This window comes from Archocentrus centrarchus, assembly GCF_007364275.1.
Source record: "Archocentrus centrarchus isolate MPI-CPG fArcCen1 chromosome 18 unlocalized genomic scaffold, fArcCen1 scaffold_23_ctg1, whole genome shotgun sequence".
NCBI classification, from domain to species: Eukaryota; Metazoa; Chordata; class Actinopteri; order Cichliformes; family Cichlidae; genus Archocentrus; species Archocentrus centrarchus.
In genome coordinates this window covers 7,107,039-7,132,840 of record NW_022060145.1, presented here as the reverse complement: position 1 = coordinate 7,132,840, position 25,802 = coordinate 7,107,039, and the positions used below count along the sequence as shown (strand labels likewise).

General features: G+C 41.4%; 1 protein-coding gene across 1 annotated transcript; it reads right to left on the bottom strand.

Moving 5' to 3' along the window:
* Window positions 1-705: 705 nt before the first annotated feature.
* Window positions 706-24,555, bottom strand: usp53a (ubiquitin specific peptidase 53a). The gene is made up of 16 exons (XM_030722789.1): window positions 24,171-24,555; window positions 23,342-23,434; window positions 23,018-23,152; window positions 18,274-18,384; window positions 17,175-17,257; window positions 16,848-16,932; window positions 16,228-16,374; window positions 14,810-14,959; window positions 12,844-13,012; window positions 11,823-11,969; window positions 10,405-10,551; window positions 7,830-8,604; window positions 6,986-7,053; window positions 2,852-2,906; window positions 2,030-2,760; window positions 706-1,943 (listed from the first exon to the last, which is right to left on the bottom strand). The coding sequence occupies exons 1-16, from the start codon at window positions 24,312-24,314 to the stop codon at window positions 1,867-1,869; spliced, it is 3,117 nt and encodes a 1,038-aa protein (XP_030578649.1). The 5' UTR covers window positions 24,315-24,555; the 3' UTR covers window positions 706-1,866.
* Between the last annotated feature and the right edge of the window lie 1,247 nt (window positions 24,556-25,802).

Sequence of the window (25,802 nt, the reverse complement as noted above, 5' to 3'; positions counted from 1 at the left end):
AAAATTTGAAGGACCTACAAAGGAGGGCATCAACTGAAGAGGAACATTTACAAAATTATTACTAAACATTTTTATGGTATATCACTGTGTGTAAAAGGGGGGGGCAGCATGATAACTTGTTAAAGCAAGGCGAAGGACTCTTCATACAGCAAGTTCAAAACACTTTAAGAGTGCATTTCAGTGCAGACTTTTTGTTTTGGATTTTTTTTTTTGGTTAGGTAGCTATTATTTGATATGAGGTGGTACATGCAGGTCACATGACTGCAGGTGGCAGCAAAACACCACATTTCCCTGCAACTGCCTTACACAATGATCTCCATGCTGGATCCAACGGCGACCTTTATCATCATGGACAGTTTATTTGAAAAAAAATGTGAAAGTTTGTTTATTGTTCATACAACAAGCTTCTCGTTTATTAAATAATGAAGACCCAAGATCAGAACTGCTGTGCTCTAGAGTTCTCATCAAACCCATGCTCGAAGCTTTGCTCCCCTAAATACCAGCAGCTGACACAGAGATATGGTTAAATAGATCTATTTATTTCACAACTGTTCAATAAAAATAAAATTGAAACTTTACAAAAATTCTTTAAAATCAAAGAATTGTACAAACCATGGCTCCAATTTAATCTCGCCTTGACACAGAAAAATACAAAAGGCACTGTGCATTAGTCTGCTGAATATATAAAACATCTGAACCAAAAAAAAAAAAAAAAAATTAAACCGGTGAAAGTCACAACATATTAAAAATTCCCTTAAGGAAAAAAAAAAAAAAAAAAAAAAGCAAAGCAATGTCTGATCACACAATTAAATCTTTCATGTCCTCCAAGTGCAGACGTGCTGCTCAGGGAAGCTATTTAAGAATCAGGTGACTGAAATCTTCTAAAGACAAAAATAATATTACCAAGGAGTGTGAAGGGGGGGGGGGCAAGGAAAACAGTGCAAAGACACATACATATATAAAAAAGTAAATATGTAAAGACAATAGAATATGTGCAGGTGTCAATGAGGAGTAGGGATCCACCACACTTTTCTACCAGCAGGCACTCAGTTTAACATATTCACCCATCACCTTTATAAGCCCCAGCACCCTCACTCGTGGTCAGCGATTCTCGTGTATCAAACCTCCTCTTGTGAAAGGTTTGACAGAGGCAGAGAGGGAAGAAAGTCCTACGCTGGTTATTTGCATAGGTCGTTAAACTCGTACAAACAAGGATCCACGGCTGTTAGCTTTATGGATTGTGCAAAGATGTCTCATCAGCCAAAAAGCCAACGTGGATGTCCTGGAAGATTCACATTCACGCGGATCCTTGGGATCCATTTTTTTTTTTTTTTTTAAAAAGCATATCTACAAAGCTCTGACCACAACTGAAACCTCTTCTTCAAAACCCACTGACAGGCAGGTATAATATATCAAAAACAGACAGAACTGGGGCAGACACCTCACATCACCGAAAAGGGAATAGTTAAATCAAAGCATTCCACAGGATGTGCAGGAAGAAAAGGACTAGAAGAAATAAAGAAATCTCTTAAACTGTTGCGTAGTAAAGTGGCTTTACGTGACACATTCTTTACCATCCTGACCCTCTGCTTTTGTGCTCCAAAAGTCCAGCAAAAATATTTTAGGCATAATTCTGTTTGTACCTTTCTACCTGCGCTCTACTGTGCAAATTCATTATTCAAAGCTTTTAGTAGCCAAGCAGCTAATTAAAGACACCTGCCATTCTTTTTACAATCTCTTTGGCATCCAGTTTCATGTCCAACTACCTGACGAGTATGTGAGAAAACACCCCCCCTCCAGTTAGTCAGTCTGTAGCAGTCACAGCGCTTAACAATTCTTTTTGGCGTCCAGCCATCACAGAGTCAATCATAGGTAACCATGCTCATCAAGTCCTCTTGGAGTAACTGGATTCCACTTCGCAATAGTCTTAGTAGTGGAAATGCCTGGAAAACAGAAGTCAAAGAATCAATCAAACATTAAAATCAAACAAATGGATGTAAAGTCCTGATCAAAGTGTGCTTCTGCGTACCTGATTCTGTTCTGCTTTTAGAAGACTCTAGTGTTTGAACATCTGTGAAAGGGTGCCCCCTGCCTTCCGCATCGCTCTCCCCTGATGACGTGTGGTCCTGCACTCTCATGTACAAGGCTGACTTCTTATGGTATTTGGCCCGGTAAGTGTCTGTCATACAGTTATCCACTGAAAAGTAAGTGGTGGGAAGAACCCTATCTGTCAGAGTGGGGGAGTTTGTACCGTCATCGTGTCTGGACTTTGGGCTGGGTAACCTCTCGTCGCTCTCGCTGGCCGACAGATCGTTCCTCTCCTGGTCTGAGGACCCAGACTTGGAGCTGGCGTCCGATGAAATCCTGTTCTCGCCAGGTGTCTCAATCCACCGCCGGAGGGCTGTGTGCGAGTTGGGGAACAGGCCATTTTTGGGTTCACTGCGGGAGTTCGACCGTTCTGGCACCTCTGGAGGTGAGGAGTAGATGCCAGATGGGTCATTGAGGCTGTTGCCAAAAGTCTTGAGAGATAAAGGTGGGGGATAGCTGACAGACAAAGAGTCTATGTGGCCAGAGCCGTTGTCCTCTTGTTCAGAAAGGGGTCCAGCAAGGTCATCTGAGCTGTTCCACTCAGAACTGCTGGTCTTTGCTAAGTAGGGAGGCACAGGGCTGAATCGGCTGCTGTCCACATTTTGCTCTCGCTCGCTGTCAATGCTACTGTTCTTTTCCAAGATCCCAGGTGTGTATCGGAATGCTCTTGTCCTGCAACAGCGCGAAAATAAAAACGTTTTCTATTTTACTTGAACTTGTAACAAGCAAGCATTTCCCTAACAATCTTTCCTTTTTCTTTTACCTTTGTGGGGGCTGACCAGACAACATCTTGGAGTCTAGCAGATCAGGAGGTTCATCTAGAGAAAAGAAAAAAAAAAACAAAACAATTCTCATGTGTACTTTATATCACAAGAACACAATTTTGTAAACTCATCACTAACAGATGGGCCAAAATAGAGCCAGTTCCAAAATAGATTCATGGGTTTCCATTTGAACATTGCTACAATATTTTTTTTTTCTGTCTCTCCTGCAAAGACATGTTATCTAACAGGGGTCATGGTAAGGCCTTTTGCCTGGTACTGCGAGAGGAAGTATCAAAGCAGCTAGTCTGGCAGAGCGCCCTCGGGCCCCCAGTGTACCACTCTGACTGTCTGATCCAGCCAAAGAACATGGGCCCTCAAAGGGAATCTGGGTTCATATCCAGGCCCTGTTAAGTCTGAGCCAACAGTCCTAATAAAACAATAAGCACCCGGATTGAACTTTAACTGGTTCAGAAGTTCAGTTTAAAAACTAATGAAAAGAGCGTAACAGAGGAAAGTAGCAGTCTTTCAACCTATTAAGGCCAAACATATTCCGATGAGATGTGACTGAATTATGCTGCTACACGGCTGATTTTACCCATCAGATCAGCACAGACACACGTTTAGAAGCAGGTCCCTGGATGGGGTCGGGTGTGGAGCTTTGCCAAGTTAGCTGGGTGTGTGTGATTTACTTGGCCTGGGACAGACAACAGCTGACTAACAGGACAAGGAAGGGAGTGAGTGGTTGAGGACCATCTGTGATGTGTCAGCATACCCCCCCCCCCCCCGTCCCCCGTCCCAGTGCTCTCTCAAAGCATTAGTGGCTAAATCCTTTGTGCTGGCATGCAATTACGCCGGGGTCAGACTCCAGACTTTAGATCCCCTCCACAACACTATTGCATTTTTAAGCCGCTAAGTCCATGTGGCAATTCACAATTTGATGCTGCTGCTGATCTGTGATGTTGGCAAGCAAGTGTAACAATATCGGTCTTGATAACAAAAAAGGGATGCCATCCGCAATGCTTTTGCCGTAGAAAATCCCCCTCTGTCTTTAACGTCACGTGCAACAGCACCGAGAGAATGCTTGAAGGAGAAAGCGGCTGGATGACAGCAGGGTGAGGCAAGTGTGTCATTCACTGTCTGGCACTGTTAGAGCAAAGGTTCTTTCAGGCAACTGCCATAAAATCATTACTGTTACACCTTCTCAATTTAAATAAATTATTCAGGTTTGGGGTCCGGCTGTCTTAAGCTGCAAAAGCTAACACAACAGGTGCATTCCTGTTTATATGGCCTTAGCACTTAGCTGGGAAAACCTGCAGGCTGAGCTGTTAAAAATTCCCTGATTTTCCCACATCAACACAAATTGAAAGTATGTGAAGCTGTTTCATGTCCATACATGTTCTTCTGCAGTTACAGGCCTACTGTTTGCTACTGCTACTAGCACCTTCGATAATTACAGTACAATAATTACAGTGAGAAAGTTCAAGAAAAACACCTGTTTGAAAGCTCATCTTCAGCCATCAAAAAGGTACTTGGGACTTAAAATTCTTAAACATCAATCACATCACTGCACGCAGATTTGCAGCTTAAGTGTCAAAGAAAATGAGCATGTAGTGAAATGTCAAATTTTGAACCAATTTAAAATGCATCTACCTGCAAATTTTCCAAATATCACCTGGAGAAAAAGCCGTGGCTTCTTTGTGTTTCGGTGTAGCACACTCATGGTAGCTGTAGGTCAAATGGCTACCATGTAAATGTGCACTCATTAGCAGCGCTGACACCTCATTATCACATCATTCACTGTGGCATCACTGAGCCAGACACTGCATGCAAACAGAATGCAGAACGCATCTATGTAATGGGATAAAGGATGAAATTCACCCTGACCATTCATCCTTCTCTGACCTTCACGGGATTTTTTCTTTCCAAATGGAAGTATCTGAAAGCAACTGATTTATTAAAGCTTCGAGACTACAGAATATTTCTAGACCGACTCTTTACAGCTGTGAAGATGATAACAGTCGAGCACAAACAGCTGCAACAGCTTCAAAAGTGCATTTCAGCAGATTCCTGATAAAGTTTGCAGAAGCCAGGAAGGAAAACTGTGAAGAAATTTCTGATATCAGCTTCAAGAGTCCAGAAATCCCCCAACATCCCTGCAGCTATGATGTAAGATTTCACAGCACATCAAACGTGTCATTAAGGTGGCAAAAGAAAAGGCCCAGATGTAGACTTGAGTCTCTTTTCTGGTACAACAAACCAGCAGAAGAATAAATATCTGTGATAAAAATGTCAACTCTGCTGTTCACAACTGCCCTCCCACATGAATGTGCTTTCTGAAAGGATTTTAGACTTTAATGGACTAGTGGAATCTGCTCAGGCTTCTCTGCAGCTCACGCCAGACTACCGCCATTGAACTCGGGCCAAATTGACTCTGGACACATTTACTGCGGCTTGTCAATACAATTTGTAGGCAGCCGGGCGTAAATATCCCATACTGATTTTCAAAAATAGCTACTGGAGACTGGTCCTCAAAGGCCCTTTTTTTTAACCAGGTTTAGCTCTGACAATTCACAAACCAGCATTTCAAGACATTTGAGAACTACACCGTAGCTGTGGCTGGTTTTCAAAAATAAACAGGCCCTGTAAAATATTACAAACAGAAAGGGGGAATATGAAGCTTGATGCAGACATGAGCATAATTCCTGAGGAGCGCAAGGGGGAAACCAGCCTTAATGAGTAAATGAGAGCATCGATGAGTACTTTTCATAAAATTTGTAGTGATAATTAAACTAAACACTTTTTTTTTTTTTTAACATTTTGATGGATTAAAAACTGAAGCAGTGAAAACCCCACTGCAGTCTGTAATCGTTGTCCCGTTGCCAGAGCTTCTGTCACATGAATCACTCTGCATGTGCTGATGCTCACAGACAAAAACAAGACTGGTCATGCTTCTGTTTCTCAACTTGCCACACTTGTGCTGAAGCTATATTTAACTCGCGATGAACTTCAAATTGTAGCTGCCGTTTCTTTTGGGAACTGCAGAGCTGTAAAATGGCATTTCATTTGAGTGGTGTTTGAATACCACCTTCTGACAGGTCCAGTCGTGGTATTTTCTGGCTGGCTGGGCACAGCTGGGTGGCCCCTACAAGCTCACTCATCTACCCCCCTTGCAATTCAGGATTAACTCAGGGTATTTCCATTGAGGGAATTAGTAAGCCATTTTTCTACATATCTGTTTATTTAGATGATCCTTCCCCTCCTTTTGCTGTGCTGGATAGTGTTCATCAGCAAGCGCATGCTAGATAAAGAATGTCAAGGGTGTCCACGCGACAAGCCCCCCCACCAGTGCTATTCATGTCATCTTATCTCCCTCCATCCTGCCTAGAAGATTAAAAAAAAATTTACTGCAACTTCACAACATGATTCATAGTTAAGGTTTCATTTCCTTTTAAAAAAAGTTCTGTCTAAACTGATTTTCACCCCAGATTTTGCATCCCCGTGGATAAAAAAGTTATTGTACTTCCTGCCACAAGAACACATTATTCGCTGCAGTTAACAGTTGAAAAGGTCCTTGAGTTCCCCACCACCACCCTCCTACTATTTTCCATTTGTTCTTCTATTCACTGAGGGAGGAAGGACAGCCAATTAAATAAAATTAGACTGAGCCTGGCTAGTGTTTTTCCACACCAAAATAACAGTGTTAAGGTACAAAAGCGTGTTCTCTCTGCGGGCTGATTCTTCCTTTGAGCCCATGTAATTTTGCTGCGTAACATAAACTTTACTCAGGAAAAAAAAAAAAAAAAAAGGTCAGGGCCAGTCAGTCTGGAACCACAGCACACACTTCCATGCAGTATCCCTTCAATCAGGCTGTGACCTTAACGCAACTGATGGAACAATAAATCAAGGAAACTACAGCATACTATCTTAATGTTTCAGCACTACACATGGAAGTCTACAGGGCAGAGGAACTATCTTCAACATCGGGGCCAGGCCTTTGAAAGACTGATGCTTTCATCTATTCCCTCTATTCGAGATGAAGCCCGTATCCACATTTGGGATTTACCTGAATAATAGCAAAGAACTTCAACTGGTTGTATTTTTTGTCTGGAGCAATTTAAAGCGTAGTTACTTACTAATGGAAATGGCTGAGTACAACACATCAGTCTTCAATTCATCGCTTCTTCTCTGAGGAAAGGGATCCCTAAAATACACCAAAAAAAATATATAGTTATTGTTCATGTTCTTGAAAGAACCAAGAGCTCAGAGCAGAAAAGGAAGGATGAGAACAACTATAATTGTTGCCTAAATAGACATCTTACTGTCAGTGCTCATGGCCTCTTTGCTTGTTTTTCCTTTGTGTTTATTGATACCTAACAGCAAACGTGCCATGCTTTTATCTCCTCTAAAGATCATAAGAGGAAGGAAAAAGAAAATATCGCAATAACCTTGCAGTTTTTGTGGTTTCACACTTTAACCCAGTCCAGTCACAAGTCTTAAATCGCATGTTGAAGAATTAATAATTAAAGAGACTCTTTGCCAATATACTGTCAACAGATATGATTAAATAATGCACTGGCTTTTGAGGAAGTCAGCTATCTGAGGCTTCCCCTGCTGAGTACAGGAGTTGTCAGCTATATGGGATCATTATCTACAAACAAGACCTGAATTACAAAGACAACAAATGACAGCCCAGCAAAATAAGATTTGTGTGTCTGCCTTGTGTGCATTTATTGTTAAATGGGATTTGCTATTCTTAGATCAGTTTGTTTGTAATGTTTTATTATTTAGAAATGGCAGCACTTCTGAGACTCGAGTCCTTAAATGAGTGGGGCGCCGGATGACACAGCAGCACTATGACGCCCTCGTCATGCAGTAAAAACTGTGTCAGCTCTGTTTTTTTCCCTGCATCATACTTTGCAGCGCCGGGTTTTGGTGCATTTGGTGTGATATAAACTTATATGGAAGAGTCTATTTCACCTCATCAGATGCAGCTCAGGGATGGGCCGGAGGTCCTTGGAAGAAAGGTTCTCTACAACAGGCGAATCGAGATTAGCCGAGCCATTGCTCAGTCTGTCACTGCTCTCATATCCAGATTCAGTTCTCTGAATCTTCCAGTTGTCACTGCGCACTTTAAGAGCTGCTGAGCCCTTTGATCTGTCCTTGTCAATGTGGCCCCCGCGGCTGTCTGAGTCCAGCGAGCTTCGGCTGCCACCAGTTTCATGTCTCTGCTCATCCTCATAGATGGTCATCAGGCTCTTGGGTTTACGTTCTTCCCGGCCTCCCCACGTAAAATCTCGGTCTCGCTCTCGATCGCGCAAGGGCGACTGGCTGCTGGGTCTCATCCGAGGGCTCTGCTGCTGTCGTTCTTGGCTTACTGCATTTCCATCGCTTAAAACACTGTCTACATTTAGGACTTCCCGCGTGGGCTTCCACGGTCGACTGGGCCTGCTGCGGCTGTTCCCTCCATTTCCGGGACGCCCTCTGGAGCCTTGGCTGCTGTCTGTATCATATCCATTTGACATGAGCTCTTGTCTCCGCCTGTGCTGACCGCTAGTTATAGGGGGAGCACTGGGTGGAACTTGGTGCCTTGAGCGAACGTTTTCATGGGAAGACCGGCCACCAAGCTGCGGCATTCGCTCAGTCCGAGTGGGACCTTTTCCTTGGCTGCTGTACAGTCGAGTCTCCATGTACTGCTTGAAGCCATTCTCTGGAGGTGAAGCAGAGCGGGAGTAGGTCCTGTCATGAGCTGGATCTGAGGGGGGGGGGAGAAAAAAAAAAGTTTTATGCGAGTTTACACTGTGACAGCTTGAGAGGCAACTAATTAATTTATTTGCATTTTATTCGTCTGTAATATCTTTCCTGCAACATCTCATGCCAAAGGAAAGTGTTGTAAATAACACTGCAAACGATTAAAATTTGACTTAAACATATCCACATCACCAAACACGACTGTGCTAAATAAAGCAGCAGGCTGGGCGGAAAGTGAAGGAAGGGCATGATGACAACGGAGTTACTGACATTTATGTCTGCAGTAAACAGGAAGGTGTAAATTACAACCACAAGGAGTCAATTTTCTTCCACGGTGTGTGCACAGAGGGTACCAGCTCGTGCACAGATGTCCACGCAGATACTCATGAATGCGTGTGTAACTGCGTGTGTTTCAATCAATCAGTTATTATATTATTAAAGTGCAGACGTTCAGTTTGAATTCAAAGGGTTTGACAAAACTATTGAATTAAATGTTTAGGAATTACAGTGATTTTTATATATGTAGTGCCTCATTATTTAAAGTGTTCTTCGGGCCTTTTTGACCTGCAATATATATGTTTTCATTTTTTTTTTCCTTCCATAACTTTGATACTATAAGACTTTTCTTACATTTTTAAGGAAAAACTCATTTTGTGCAAATTTATTTTCTAAGGATCATTTATCAAATGCATTTCCATAACCTAAAGCTGACAGCTAAAGGCTCCCGTGCCTTGTATGAGAGTTATCATCTAAATGACGGGGTAAATCTGATCCGTGTTTAAGTGTAGGAAAAAAAAAAAAAATTGGACTTTTTTTATACTGTATATAAAACTGTCATTCTTTGGGGAAAAGCCTGAAAGAGATGGAGTCCCCTGCTTTGGATTTTGCTGACTGCGTGCCCCAAGTAAAACACTTTAAACAGAGCTGTCTACATTTTTGCTCACATATACGATACCGGCCTGTTTTAAGAATTTTTGCTGCCACCTCAATATTTGTCAACCGTACACAAGGCTGTGGATCATTCTGGAAGAAGGGTAAGATGTTTAAGTACAGCCTTAAACATCTTACAGGGTAACTTACAGGGTAAGTGTTTTCAGTACAGCCAAAGATCATGCAGAAATTCCTCAGGAATAACGCCCTAAGGAAGTTGCTTCAGATTTTCTTGTTTCTCAACAAGACATTTTAGCAAAACCAAAGCCTGGGAATGAGCCACATTAATTTACATTAACCGTAGTGTCACCTCTAGCATTGCCATTCATCACGACAATGACACTAGGCTCCTTTAACCTACTGCATTTATTCATAATGGGAGGTGAGCTCTGTGCTGACACAGGCTACCGCTGTTGACATGGTGGATTTGGTGTGTTCTATTGTGCTTGATAATCCCCTCACTGACACTTAGTGAAAGCAATGATGTACTGAAGGAGTATTAAAGGAGCAAATATTAATCAGCGTACTGATAACTGCACACTGACTTAATTTGGGAGACGTATGTGGGAAGGTGGCGCAAAAATACATTTTTGGAATTAAATTTCAGCCTTAAATTAAAAATCATACAGCACTCATTGCTCTTTGGTTTGAGCTGCTTAGTTTCTGGTGTATTTAATAATATTTGTGAAGACTGCAGAGAAGGCAACCAGTGGCTATGACTATGAGAAAAGGGGATCAAGGAAGGCTCTAACAGACGTCAGCACCTAATCCCCTTTCTAAAACACTGCTCCAAAACAGAGGGTGGCACAAAGGATGGGGAAGTGAAAAGCTGGGCAGCGTAACACCTGCAGTCTGCTTCTATAGAGCAACCCACCTCTGTAGCGTGGCTCCACCCTGTGTTGACCACTCCTATCGGGCTCTCGTCGGGGTGAATGCGTCCTACGCATCTCTACTGCTCTCTGGGCGACTTCTTGAGAAATCTCCCTTATTTGGTTCTTGCGAATGCTGGTGCTACTTTTCACTAAGAAACAAAAGACAAGACAGGTATTTGACACAATTTCCTCCACTGTGCAACAAGGGTTAGATAGCCAGCATCTGAATAACGCTGACCTATAAAAGAAATGAAAATAAAACACTGCTGAATCAGGTGGAGATTCCCACCATTTTCAGACGCCATTAAAGTATTTTTATCTGCGTGTACATTTAGATAAATCTATCAATGCTACATCCTTTTCCTTGTCGCCCTTCGTCCCCAGCACCCCCCCCCCCGAGGCACTGAGCAGCTGCTGAGTGTGTAGACACAGGCGCCTTCATAGCACATCGCCGTGCTGATGGGAGAGGAAAGGCAGCAGGGAGGAAACACAGCCATACAGAGGCTTGTGCTGCATCTCTGGCCCATATTTTCTTTGAAAAACAATGATTAGTCACGGTACTGGAATAATGCGGTTCTGTTAGCCATCTGAGATTTCAGGAGGAAGACAGGGAAGATGAGATGGCAGTTAAGGAAAAAAAAAAAAACAGAACAAAACAAAAAAATAATTTAGGTTTCTTATTTTAGATTTTTATAAAAGCGGAAAAAAGCGGCTATTTTTGAGAGGCCACACATTCCATAAAGCGGGAAGTGTAACAGTTTACCACACACTGAATCAGAGTTCGATCATGCTACACCTTAAAACTGAGCAGCTGCTGACATTTCATTGTCTTGCAGCCTTCCCTCCCAACGCCGCCGCTCGCGAAAATAATAGTGATCCGTTCAAGGACATTAAACCAATTCGTACCACCAGAATCTGCAACGATATCAAAGCAGAGGCACTTAAATCACATAAATAACTCCTCTTCTCAATTCACTCTTCCCCTTGCTTGCAATTAAGTATGTGCATAATGACCCCCTCTCCTCACCAAGGGTCTCTAATCCCGTCTGTATTACTAACATGGCCAGATTTAGTTTCACAGCGAAGACATTTAATTATCTCTTCTGCTAGCTGCTATTCCAGATCTGTGTTTGTCAGTGCTCTCTGAGGACAAAATATTTATAAATTAAGAAGTCTTTCAAGGCTGAAAAATACAACCACCACACAACATGACTCATCTCTCTGTTTGCATGCCTTCTTATTCACACCAAAATATTTATGTATAAACCATAGGTTGGTTTACACTGTTACTAATTTTCTTTTCTTTTGCAGTTTTTTTTTTTTTTTTGGTTGGGGGTGGGGGTGGGGGTTGGGGTTACACAACTGAGACAATGTGTTCAGCCACCAAGCTGTTTAATCCCTCCATATTTTTCCCCCTTACCTGCTGCCCGTCCTCCACTGGTCTGAGTGCTGCCCCTGCTGAGGGTTGAAGGGGTCTTCTGTTTGAAAAGATCTTGGCCCAGAGCATTCAGATTCTCTTTGGTGAGCTCCAGCTTCTTGGGGGAGACTGAAACTACAGACTCAGTGCCTACACAGGGGAAGGGGGGGATAAAAATAAAAAAAATCTTTATAAGTAAAGCCATTCATGTAGGCACATCCCTTCCATAAAAAAAAAAATGCAAAAAAAAAAATCTTCTTGAGTTCAGACTCAGTACACAAATTATTACCTGAAACTACAGCACAGAATTCAATTACAAAATCCACACTATGTACTACTTCTTGGTTTTTTGAAGGATGATCCAGTTTAGTTGGGCGCCCTGTCAGCTCTGACGGACAGTGAGCGCTGCCACAGCCTGGACCTGGGGCACAGCCAGCATGGAGAGCTGGAGGAGGGTCTTTAAAAGGGATAAAAACCTCCCCAACCACACAAATCCAGGGATATATAATCCCAACAGGAGAGATGTTCAGCTGTTCACATCAGCAGCGGCAAAGGCAAACAGTGCATGTGATTTGACAGTTTTTTCTGTCTACTGATTTTAATTTCCAGTTTTCATTTAGAGTTACTTTAATGTACCCTGAGGGGATTTGGACATTTTTCAACTTAAAAGAAAAAAAAAAAAAAAGCTAAATTTCCCTGCAAGATTAAGTGCTTAACCCAAGCTAAAAATGTACAAAGGCAAATAAATGAGAAGAAGATAAGTAAGCCACACTTCAAACCACCCACCAAACATTTACCTCAAACTTGAGAGACTAAATTTGCATTTCAAAACAAACCACTCAGAGACACAAACTTCTGGCTATACTTTGTTTCATTCAACCAGCCAGTAGTGCCACAACATTCTTCAATTTTCCTTTTACTTGGTGTCATTTCCACAAAGAGAACAATCAACACCTCATCATACCAGATGTCAGCTTTTAAATGTCAATCTCACGACCTCTGAGCTAATTCTGGAACGTCATACCTTGCACTTCTCCATTAATGGGGTTCTTGCCGTGGGACTGGCTGCTGTTTTGTTTTGAGGCATCTTCTGTGGCGATAGCACTCCCATTTTGATTGGCATAAAAAAGAAGGAGAGGCTGGAAGTGACCTTTGATACATTTACTGACTACATCTTTCCACCGGGAGCCAACCTACAGCAAGAAACAAACAAAAAAACACACACACACACACACAAAATAAAAAAGCTGGGTCAGTACACGTTTGCACAACTTTAAGCATTCTGTAAGATTCTGCAGCTTTATGTGCGATAATACAAAGTGAAACAATGTAAAATATTCCACCTACATGCACTCACAGGTGTCTGATGATCTGACAGCTTTATAAAATTCACATGCAACTTCAAACTATGCATGACAAAAGGTGGGGTTTACTTTTCATTTGTGAGTGAATATAACACACCGAGGCCAAAGCACACAATCACATTAGCTAAGCTGCGTAAGGTGTGTGTCTCGCCACAAAGGCACCACAGAGGCAGGCTGCAGGCTAACAGATACTTCTGTGCTCCTTAATTAAGCAAATGAGAGGGGTGGAGGGGTGGGGTGGATAGAGATAGAAGGCGTGGAAGAGATAGCAAAACAAGGTAAAGAGCAACCAGTGCAAGTGAACACAGACAAAGCAAAAGAAAAAAAAAAAATCCAATGCACAAAAAAAAGGTCATGATTAAGAAAGCATGTTAGAGGAGGGCAAAAATAAAGACAAATTTTTGTTATTTTTGGATCCTATTTTCAATAGTGAGGCACAACATTTATTGTCTGAAAGGGTATAAGATATGTTAAGAGTTAAGACTCTTGGCCAAATCTGCCTTTCAACATTTACTACTAGTGCATTAACACAGGACATGTTCTAATTAATATAAGTGTCTTTATTGGTATCCTTAACCCACCATCCAATTAGAACTCCCAGTGAGTGACTGTACTTAGGTTTTGTGCAATATTATTTCATGCACTGGAAATGCAGTAATTGGGCTACACTGCAGCAGTCATTTAGTGGCTGGGATTTAGGGAGTCACAGAAACGCTGGCAAGTTTCATTCCAGGTATGGACTTGGCAGGCGCTGAGTACTCCAGCTCCTCCATCTCAGTCGGGAGAGTTTGCACACACAGCACAAGCTGCTGATGGATTGACACAGAGCCAGCCAGCCAGCCGCTGCACCACAGTCCCCGTGAAAATTGTGAGGATGTGAGACAAAAGGCATGCTTGCACGCACGCATCATGAAAATAAATCCGACATTAAGGAGAAAAGAACTAATGGATGAGTAGATTCTCAAACCAGTGCACACAAACTGATTAGCAAAAAACAGACACGCCAATTAAACCTCTTTTTCCACTCAGACATATAGCACATATACCCATACACTGTAACCCAGCACCCTCACATCTCTTTAAAGATCTTTACTAGTTAAGCTACTGTTTACTACTGCAGTACCCTATGACTACAGAGTTGAGTGTTTGCAGTAAAAATCAGGCAGGAGGTTGGGGGTTTGGCTGACTCTCTGCTACCATAAAGGCTCGTCAAACCGGAGGCTCGTGCAGTGCAATCGTTGTGGCTCTTATTGGACGATAAAGAGTCTTTGTAACAGAGATAAGAGACTGAACACCCCGTCTCTTCTGTACCAGCTTCTGCTTATCTGTTCAGTGATAACATGATGCCCAAACTTTGAATTTTTTTTTTATAAAAAAAAAAAAAAAGCACTAATTTTATTCTAACGTCTAAAAATGCCACCAAATATTTAGAGCTTACAAAGAAAAAAGACAAAATAAAAGCTTTTCATGTGTGTTGTGTAAATTCCTTGCTATTAGAATTGATATGTTTCTATGTTCCCATCAATTATTTTTACCATTAATTCATTTACCATGACCTGTACAATCTGTCATTCACCTTAGGGATTACCCCACTAATGACTCCAGTGCTAGTGCACACTCTCTCACCTCTTTGACTGTTGCATCATCAAAGAAAACCCATTTGGCAGATTTGGTGTGGAAGGTGAAGGCACAGTAGTGGCGGCTGGAGTAGCAGATCATTCCCACAAGCAGCAGCTCTCCCTTTTTGGCATGCTCATCTGTCACCCTGTAGAAGAGCTGTGTCCACACATGCATACATATATGTATATATATAAAAATAAATAAATGTATCAATTCTGCAATTACACCAGCAGCAAAGTAAGTTGGAAGGCAACTAAATGATGCAGAAAGCTAGTTAACAGATTAAGGTCTAAGGGAATGAACTAATCAGTACAAGTAAAAAGCTGGTTTGAATCACTGCAGTCACAGCGCATCTTGCCATCTAGGCTGCAGAGATACACTACTACTGCGGTGTGTTATTTTCAAATAATACAAAGTGTCGCTTGTTTCTCCCTCCCACGATTCCTGCACAGCCAGTTCTCCGCGTCTTTCTCACACACTCAAACAATGGATTTCAAAGCAAATGATGGAGTAGCCAGCTCCCTTTTAACGCCCAATAAAGTCACATGAAATACTCCCTAATGAATCAAAGCCTTTGTGGCACACTAGTGGGTGAGTGGGACTGAAAAATTCTTCTGATGTCCCCATTTTTCTGAGTTGTCAAATAAATGGTTGTAAGGTTTCAATATAAATAAATAAATAGTTATGTAATGAGGGAATTGTATGAGCATGTCCTCATATGAACTACGCCCATTGATTTTGTCTCGTAGAACACATCCACACATCAGACTGATGTAAATACAATGACACTGACAAACATCTATTAAGTAATGTGCCATTATAGTTTGTGTTTAATGTGAACATGGCTGAAAATTATCTGTATACATCACTACAGCTGTGCGTAGTTGTGATTAAAAATGTTTGAATATAAACACAACAAAAAACAAAAAAAAAAACGTGGTGCTGAACACACCCCTCCCACCACTCCCGTCTTAGTGGTATCTATTTAGTTGACATGTTTGCTTAGGAAGGCATGTGCGTGCACGCACGCACGCACACACACACACACACACACACACACACACACACACACACACACAAAGATGGGAGGAGGGGCTTTCTGACAAGCTGACCAAGGCCAGCAGGGTGCTTTTTGATCAGTGGCATGGGCCAACTGGGCATTGGGCGTTGATGGCTTACGCAATGACCCCGATTTACAGAGAAGTAAATCCCTACTTTATTTCCCACATATGTTGAACTGCACCAAAATAAACTGACATCGAAACACTAGGGCAAGAGGCAGGACTTGTGTAAGAGTTGTGTAAATAAAAAAAATCCACAAATATACTGACACATTCATTTCAATCTTTGGCTACGTACTCAGATTAACCCAATAAATGTAATAATATGTAGAACATGAATAAGTAATGCATAATATTGCTCACCGAAGAAAGACTGAGAAGAGGCCCTAGTGAGCGGATAACATCCTCAGTGAGGTCTGACTGTTCAGAGTCCCACACAAAGCCTATGGTGACTATTTCTGGGGAGTTCATGAGGACCCGTCTGATCCTGATCCTCTGGCCACAGTTGCTCTGGCAAAAATACAGACACATAGATAAAGACAACAAAAGCAAGTTCAGCTGATTACAAAGTAGTCCCTAACTGGACCAAAAAGTCACCAAGAAGATTTACTAATAGCAGTGGGTGCCCTTAAATCACAAATTTTACAGAAAAAAAAAAATAAATAAATTGTAACGCTGCTGATTAAATCAGGTTCGACCAGATTTTTTTGTTCTAGAAGGTTTGTAGTTCGAGTGCTACTGACTGCGTGTTTTAGTTACATGGAGGATGGCATCTCCCGAAATGAGTCAAATAATATTAAAATGAATAATGTTGACATTTTTTTTTATTATGTTTTCTGATTCTTAAGTAATGACCAGGTTATGAAAAATGATATCCAGTGGGTGTACTAAGCAGCCCCATAATACTTCCTGCGGCCCCAAAGGCAACGTGTTTTCCATGTTCAAATGCTTCAGTATAAAAACACTTGGAAAGGGTCACTCACTGGACAATTACGAAGGTCCCCGATTGTACTTGCTGCTTGTAACACTTCCCCAAAAGACTCATCTTTCCGTTGCAATGTCTGTTGACTAAGAAAGAAGAGCCTCAGTGTAAACAGCACATTGTGAACAGAAGTATAGGAAAGAACAAGCAAAGACATAAAAATAAGGCATGCTTAGAGAAAAACACACACACACACACACACACTTTAGAAATGTCAATGTCAGCAAAAGAAATCAAGTTCTGACCTTGTGATAATTCAGAGAGTGTGTGGAGCAAGACATATTAACAAGAGGGTGCTAAAGAAGGTTACATACTGTCTTTGCCTTACCAGAGTGCGGTGGTGGAGACATAATGCACCAGCTCTGTAAACGGCAGTGGGTCAGAAGATGCCCCACAGCTACGGCACACACACTGCAGAGGAGAGAGGAAAGAGTGACCAATGAGGGGGACAAACAAAAGAATAAAAGTTACATAGAAAAAATAAAATAAAAATGTACAGGCGCACACAATAAGCACTGCATAAGACTGATTAGCATATCAGCAAGTCATTTTTCAGACCAAAACAATTCTTGGCAAAGAGAATTGGCTTCTTTCCTCGGGATTACAACTAAATAAACTCTGGGTTCCCTAGTATCCTTTTAAGTCAAACAACTGGCATTATCAGGCCTCCGATTTCAGCTCTGAAGTTATCAATCTCTCTTTGACCAAGACTATGCTCATTTGGGCCTTGATGATATTTCCTGGATTGGGTGAAGTTGAGGTGCAGCCGAACCCACTGACTCTGCTCCTAAGGGATTTAGTCCAAAGGCGAATCATCTGTTAGATTCAGAGATAAAATTCCTTTTGGGACAAAGACAGAGACAGTGATGGGCATCAGAGCCACAGGGAAGAGTGGTGCGTATGTGTGTGTGTGTGTGTGTGCTGTGTTCTGCTGTGCTGGAATTTATGTGTACTCTCCTGCTGCTGCAGTGCTGTGGAATCTGACCAGAAGTACCCTCTACATTTCACTGGGGGTGAGCCAGTATGGAAACATGACTGATTAGATTTCTATTGTCTCAGACAGTGATTCATGTACCTTTCTGTTTGTGTGTGTGTGTGTGTGTGTGTGTGTGTGTGTGTGTGTGTGTGTGTGTGTGTTGTGTGTGTGTGTGTGTGTGTGTGTGTGTGTGTGTGTGTGTGTGTGTGTGTGTGTGTGTGTGTGTGTGTGTGTTGCTTAATCCTAACATTCTCTAGTGTGTGTCTGGCTTGTCCACGCATCACTGCAGAGACTGTGCAAACACAAAGATTAAACAAACTAAAACACCAGGAAAAAAGATAAGGCACAAAATGAATATAAAACACATCTTCCTTAGATGTATGAACCAGAATGAACACACAAGTTTTCAAATACTGTAATATTTATTATTACTTCATAGCCTTTTACTGACCTGTTCATAAAGTGACATAGCAAACTTCTGATGTGTGATGCAAGACTTTGAAGTGCAGGCGTCTGTCTCCTCAGGCACAATGTGCAGGTGGATCCTCTCCAGTATGTTTTCCTGTGACAGAACAGGAAATCTGTCAGGTATTTGGGGGGGGTATTTCCCTCCCATTCAGCAATTTCCGAGACAACAATTGCAGTGCAATAAAATACACTGTCCACAATATACAAAGACTTCAATTTTAGGAGTCATGTTGCAACCCTCACAGCAGAAGGGACACATTAAAGGAAGAAACTCTACCCCAGTTTAACTCCTTCCAGGTTCTAACGCTTGTGAGTTTATGAAATATTAAGGCTCCAAGGTAGGCCTGCAAAGGTTACAGGCTTGACTTCACAGGCTGTTAATCTGACACTAGCTAACTCCTCACATAAATTCTCTACCAGCACACTGCTGCCAATGCATTACAGAGTGAATACTCAAGGGCAAAGATCTGTGCAGTATTAAGAAATGAGACTGCCCGTATGAGAACAACTTTGGTATGTAAATTTCAGTTTAACAATCCTGTTTCTGAAAACATTGGGACGCAGTCTTAAATGTAAACAAAATCAGAATGTTTTGTAAATCATGTGAATGATGTAAAACATCAAATATTATAACTAAAACCTGTTCATTTTGAATTTGATACCAACATGTTTAAAACACTTCAGACAGGGCATCACATCTTCCTTTAACAACACCCTGTACATACAGTACCAGTCAAAAATTTGGACACACCTAATTCATCAGTTTTTCATTATTTAAAAATTGTCTGCATTGTAGAATAATATTAAAGTCAATCAAACTATGAAGAAATTTAGTAAAAAAAAAAAAAAAAAAAGTGTTAAACAAACCAGAATATGTTTTATATTTCAGATTCTTCAAAGCAGGCACCTCTTGTTTAGATGACAGCTTTGCACATCTTGGCATCTTCTCAGCCAGCTTTATGAGCTAGTCACCTGCAATGGCTTACAGCTAACAGCTGTGCCTGTCAAGAGTTAATTTTTTTGAATTTCTTGCACTCTTAATATGTTTGAGACCTTCAGTTGTGTTGTGAAGAGGTAGAGTTGGTATCCAGTGAATAGCCCTGTTTGAGAAATGTTCTAATCCATATTATGGCAAGAACTACTCAACTAAGTAAAGAAAAAGTTACCAGCCTTAGAAACTGCAAGTTAACAGCATCCCAGATAAGAGCCCACCTAAAAGCTTCACAGAGTTCAAGTAGCACTCACATCTCAACATCAACTGTTCAGAGAAGACTGAAGTGAATCTGGATTTTATGGCTGAATCACTGCAAAGTAGCCTCTTCTAAGGAAGAACAACACGAGGAAGAGAATGCCTTCGCCAAAGGAACACAAGGAATGGACATTAGACCAGTGGAAATCTGTCCTTTGGTCTGATGAGTCTAAATTTTTGGTTCCAAAAGGCATGTCTGTAAGACACAGAAAAGGTGGGTGGATGGTTCCTACATGTGTAGTTCCCACTGTGAAGTATGGAGGAGGAAGTGTGATGGTATGGGGGACTTTGCTGCTGACACTGTTGGCGATTTATCAAAATCCAAGCCACACTTAACCAGCATGGCTGCCACAGCATTCTGCAGCAACATGCATCTGGTTTGTGTTCAGTGGGACCATTACTTGATTTTCAACAGGACGGTGACCCCAAACACACCTCCAGTCTATGTAAGGGGATAATTGACCAAAAAAAAAGATGGTGATAGAGTTTTGCATCAGGTGACCTGGCCTCCACAATCACCTGATTGAAACCCAATTGAGATGGTTTGGGATGAGTTGGACAGCAGAGTGAAGGCAAAGCAGCCAACAAGTGCTCAGCACCTCTGGGAACTCCTTCAAGACTGTTGGAAAACCGTTTCAGGTGATGACCTCATGAAGCTGATAGAGAGAATAAGAGTGTCCAAAGCTGCAATCAAAGCAAAAGGTGCCGACTTTAAAGAATCTAAAATCTAAAACATATTTTGGTTTAACACTTTTAAGTTTACTACATGATTCCTTATATGTTTGTTCACAGTCTGTATGACTTCAGTATTGAATAATAAAATAAAATAAAAGACAAAACACTGAATGAGAAGATGTATCCAAACTTTTGACTGGTACTGTATTTGGGAACTAAGGACACCAACTACTGCAGCTTTGAAAGCAAAACAAAAATTTTGTTTTTTCATCTTTGGCTTGATATTGGGTTTAATGATATCAACAGTTCAGGGCCTCCTTTGTCTTTTTGCATTTCATAACATACCAAATATTTTTTAATGGGAACATGTTTGGCCTGAAGACAAGCCAGTCTACCAGCCAGACTCTTTTACCACTAGCAATACAAGCAATGGTTTTGTGTGGCTGAAATAAGTTTGGCATTCCCTGAAAAACGTTGTTGTTTGGATGGCAGCATATGATGCTTCAAAGCTTGTGTATATATTTAGCATCACATATCTGCAAGTTACCATGTACCATGCACTAATGTACCCCTCTACCATAACAGTTGCTGACCAATCCAAACCCTGAACTCTGCATGCATTCGATCCCAAAAAGAATTTTAAATTAGAGAAATTTCTCGCAATTCTCTAAACCTTTTAATTATTTACACAAAATTGATGGACTCCTCCTACTTACTTCTCAAACTGTCTCTGGGATGCTCTTTGTCCAACCTTTGTAATTAGTTGAAATATGAAATAGCAGGTAAACCATCTCATAACTTATTAGTGTAATGTGTTCTATTAACTTTTTTTTTAAAGCATTGGACAACTTTAGTTTTTTGTTGCCCATATTCCATTTTTTTTTAATTGAGCATATTTTTAATAACATTTCTCAGTTCCAACATTTGACATTTTAATTTTAGTTCAATACTGCTTTACATATTTTTTGCAAATCACTGAATTTGTATTTTATATACACAATATTGCCAAACGTATTCAGTTACCCATCCAAATTGAATTCAGGTGTTCCAATCCCTTCCATGGCCACAGGTGTATAAAACAAGCACCTAGGCATGCAGACTGCTTCTACAAACATTAGTGAAAGAATGAGTCAGGAACTCAGTGAATTCCAGCGTGGTTCTGTGATAGGATGCAACCTGTGCAACAAGTTCAGACGTGAAATTTCTTCACTACTAAATATTCCACAGGAAATTGTTAGCCACGACATGCTAGGCCACATAATATCACAGAGTGGGGTCAGCGGATGCTGCGCATAGTGTGCAGAGGTCACCAACTTTCTGCAGATTTAATCGCTGCAGACCCCCAGACTTCATGTGGACTTCAGATTAGCTCAAGAACAGTGTGTAGAGAGCTTCATGGAATGGGTTTCCATGGCTGAGCAGCTGCATCCAAGCCTAACATCACCAAGCACAATGCAAAGTATTGGATGCAGTGGTGTAAAGCACGCTGCCACTGGACTCTACTGGACTCTAGAGCAGTGGAAACGTGTTCTCTGGAGTGACAAATCATGCTTCTCCAGCTCTTGCAATCCAGAACGGTACTGACTGCACTGTGTCAAGTGGAGGGGGGAGGTGGGACCATTTTTCAGGAGTCGGGATCAGTCCCTTAGTTCCAGTGAAAGGAGCTCTTAATGCTTCAGCATACCAAGACATTTTGGACAATTTCATGCTCCCAACTTTGTGGGAATAGTTTGGGGATGGCCCCTTCCTGTTCCAACATGACTGCCTATCAGTGCACAAAGCAGGTCCATGAAGACATGGATGAGCGAGTTTGGTGTGGAAGAACTTGACTGGCCTGCACAGAGCCTTCCCAGAAGAGCTGAAGCTGTTATAGCTGCAAAGGGTGGGCCGACATCATATTGAAGGTTATCGATTGAGAATGGGACATCACTCAAGTTCATATGTGTGTGAAGGCAGACGAGCGAATACTTTTGGCAATATAGTGATTTCTATAGCTTTCTACGTACAACTTCATCACGTTCTAATTTGACTTGTAATTTATAGACAAAAATCACACTTGCATAACCCAGTGTGCACGAGCGCTGTCCTGTCCTCTTGTGTTCCTGAGATGTTATAGTCCCTCTTTTGTTTATCCATTGCTGTGTAATTGGACTAAATGGATAAACAATCGTGTGTGTGTGTGTTTTTTTTTTGTTTGTTTGTTTGTTTGTTTGTTTGTTTTTTTGGGGGGGAGGGGGGGGTGTCGGGATCCATCTGTGCTGTTTTGGTATATAGTTTACAAGCACAAGTCATCAATATTGTAAGAAAAAAATACACTAATTAAACCAGATGGACATGGGAAAACATTGTGTAGAAAAAAAAAAGAAAGAATGATAAACATGGTCCAGGACTTTGTTCCTTTTTGGCTGGAGTCAAAATAAAACTGGGACAAAAATAATTAGACTAGCTGAAATGCAGCAATTTTTTTTTTTTGGTGCCAAAAGAGCGTGAAAACTGGAACCAAAATGCTAAAACAATAAAGGCCACATGAAATTGATTTCCGAAAAGCACAGAAATTAATGGCATAATATGACAGCACACAGAGGTTCAAACAGCTCCGGCACTTATATAACCTGTCATGATGATATTTAGCACCAACGTGGCAGGGGTTGATGGGAGGGGAAGGCAGGGACAGAAGCTCTTTCAGTGACCTCGCCAAACAGTTTTGTTGTAGTGCTTTGCTTGAACTGAGCGGCAGGGTAACACACAAACATACACAACCCCCCCACCCCATACGCTCAACCGAGTTGCCACAGGAACTTACAAAGCACTCTGCGGCATCATCCATGAAGCCCAGCTGGAAGCGCTGCTCGTCCTTAAAGGTCTCTGCCAAGGCGTGACGCAGGTTGTCAGAGGGCAGAGCTCGCTCCCGACTCTGCTGGAACTGGGAGAAAATACCCTGAAGAAGAGAGCAAGAACTTGTTTACATGCTGACAACGGCACGTTGTGTTTACAAAAAGCATTTGTGTCACATTTGCCGCTCAATACACGATCCGCATATGTGACCAGACGTGTCACACATTTTTAATGACAAACAGGAGTTGCACAGTGTCAGCTCTTATTAAAAATGCTCATGACTGCATCTTACCTTTAATGCACAAAAAATACAAGACTCTCCCAGACAGAAGTGTCCAGGCAGCTGCCTCAAGCTGCGTCTGAAGATGTCCAGATGCCATAGTACCTACACAAGGGACAGAGCAGGAGCTTGTGAGGCTGTCCTTACACCATAAGATTAATCCCTGATCTCTTACTCTCAGGTTACACCACTCAAGTAAACGCAGTCATATATATCAAAAAATATTTTCTATTCCATCTGCCCATTTAAAAATAATCATTAAGAACAGATGCACCCCCCCCAAAAAAAAGCTTATTATGAAACTTTACATCCTTGGGTCTTTTAGTTGCTCATAACATGTAGGCATTAAAATAAAGTCTTCAAGGTCACGTCAATAAGGAGTGGGTGAGAGAACAACTCCCTCACAGAAAGTAAGCCGAAGGTAATGATCATCTTCAACCAGCTCATCGGTTGTCTCACCCACCCTCTGAGTAAGAGTGCCTGACGCTGGCCTCGCTGTGCGTTGGCTGATATAATCAACTAACTCACCAGCCAGTATCCCACAAGTAAAAAGCAGCCATCCAGAACGAATAAATCTCTGGGAAGCGCTGACAAATTCAGACAGTGACTAAGCGTTGTCATTTCTAAATAAATGATGGTTATTTTTTCAAAACGGTGGAATATGTTCTACAGTTCCCAGAGGAAGGCTGCAATAAATAAAGTTATGCAAACAGCAAATAATAATAAAAAAAATGTTGTAATCTGTGAACGCTACCTTTGTGCAGTTTCAGAAATAAAATGTTCACAAGATGCTGACAGAGATTTAATTCAACTTGAACACAAAGCGATCCTGTCAACAAACCTGCACAGCACTGTTGAGGAAGCAGCTGTTCTGGCCCGGCTCGTTCAGCAGTCCTTTGGTGGGGGCCAGAGACAGCATGCTCCCCGGTTGGTAGGATTTCCCAAGATTGCCCCCTGGCTTCCTGAAGAACTTGACCCATGCCATTGGTTAGTAGAGTTACCTTTTTTACAAGGGGAAAAGTCAGAAGACAAGGTGGGTTGTTGCTTAAATCCGTTCCTTGGATCCCTGAAGCAGCAACTATCCAACAATCTGAGGCTAAGTTATTCCACAAGCTGCAGCGGTTGCTCTGCTACACATGGGATTCCAGTCTATTCCTGCAGCTCAAAGAGAAGGTCCTTATATTTTGCAGGCTACTTAGAAGTCTTTTGTATTTAAAAAAAAAAAAAAAAAAAGTTAATTTAGTACACACACACACACACACACACACACACACACTCAAAGAAAAAAAAAATTACAATCCAACTCTTCTTTTGGCCAGCCTTTGATAACCAGAGGTCTGATGATTCTGATATGATGCATTCTCAGCACGAAGGAATGTGTTTCAAACATCTTGTGGTGTTTTTGGTCAAAACAGTCCCTTCTGACACTGCTGTCAGGTTGACAAACAAATTCTGCCACATGGTCCTGACGACACTTCAGTTGTTCCCTCTCAGAAGTTCACACATTGAAAGGTTAGGCAGCAAACACGACCGGGCTGTGTAAGAAAAAAAAAAAAAGCGAATGAGATTAATTAACATTTTAGCAGCCAATATGGTTCCTGCTTTTTGTTTAATATGATTCACTATTGCACTGGATAATCAATTCAAAACAATAACACAGGAAGTAACATGTGAGATATCAGTGTTCAGTTGTGTGCTTTCAAATTGAGGTCAAACTGGACTGCTTATGCATGTCAGCAAAGCTTATCCATTAACTTTTACAGCTACCCTTTGCACTGGAGGCATGTCAAACTAAAGATGGCACTACATGGGTTGCACATTAACATTCAGACAAATGTACTCCATTATTTCCTAAACAGTACTGACAAACAGCCAACAGACATGTAAAGGGGAAAAGCACAGACCAACCCCAAGCGTCTTTATGTCTGACACTCTCGGTGAGCTACAGCACTGACATTCCTGCACAGTTAAAGCTGAATAGGCTTCAGCCTACACTTCATTTCAAAGAATTGTGAACTTTCCAATTTTCTTCAGTACAGACCAAAAGAAAAAAAATACAACACTAAAAAGAAAAGAAGGGGAAAATGTGACAATTGTGAAATGTGCTGTCATCAGATAGAGAGGTAAGCGGAGGCAGCAGTCAGCCTGAGGGGAATGCTGGATTTCTTTCCTAATACTGATGCAGACCATCATAAATTTGACTGGAGGGGATTATCTTTGTTTCAGCATCAATTAACTGGTTAATATTTTATCTGATTAATAATCTAATTTCATATCAAATCAAAAAAAGAACCAGAATCCAAAGTAACTCATTAGCTTAATTTGCTATATTGTTACTTGAATTTAAAGGGTCTTCATTTTATGGGGATTTGAAACCAGAAAATGTCTTCTGCTGGCCATCTAACTTTATTTACCTTTCTCTATTGAACAGAATAGAGCAGTAACTCCCAGACCAGTCTGAAGTAAATTTAGC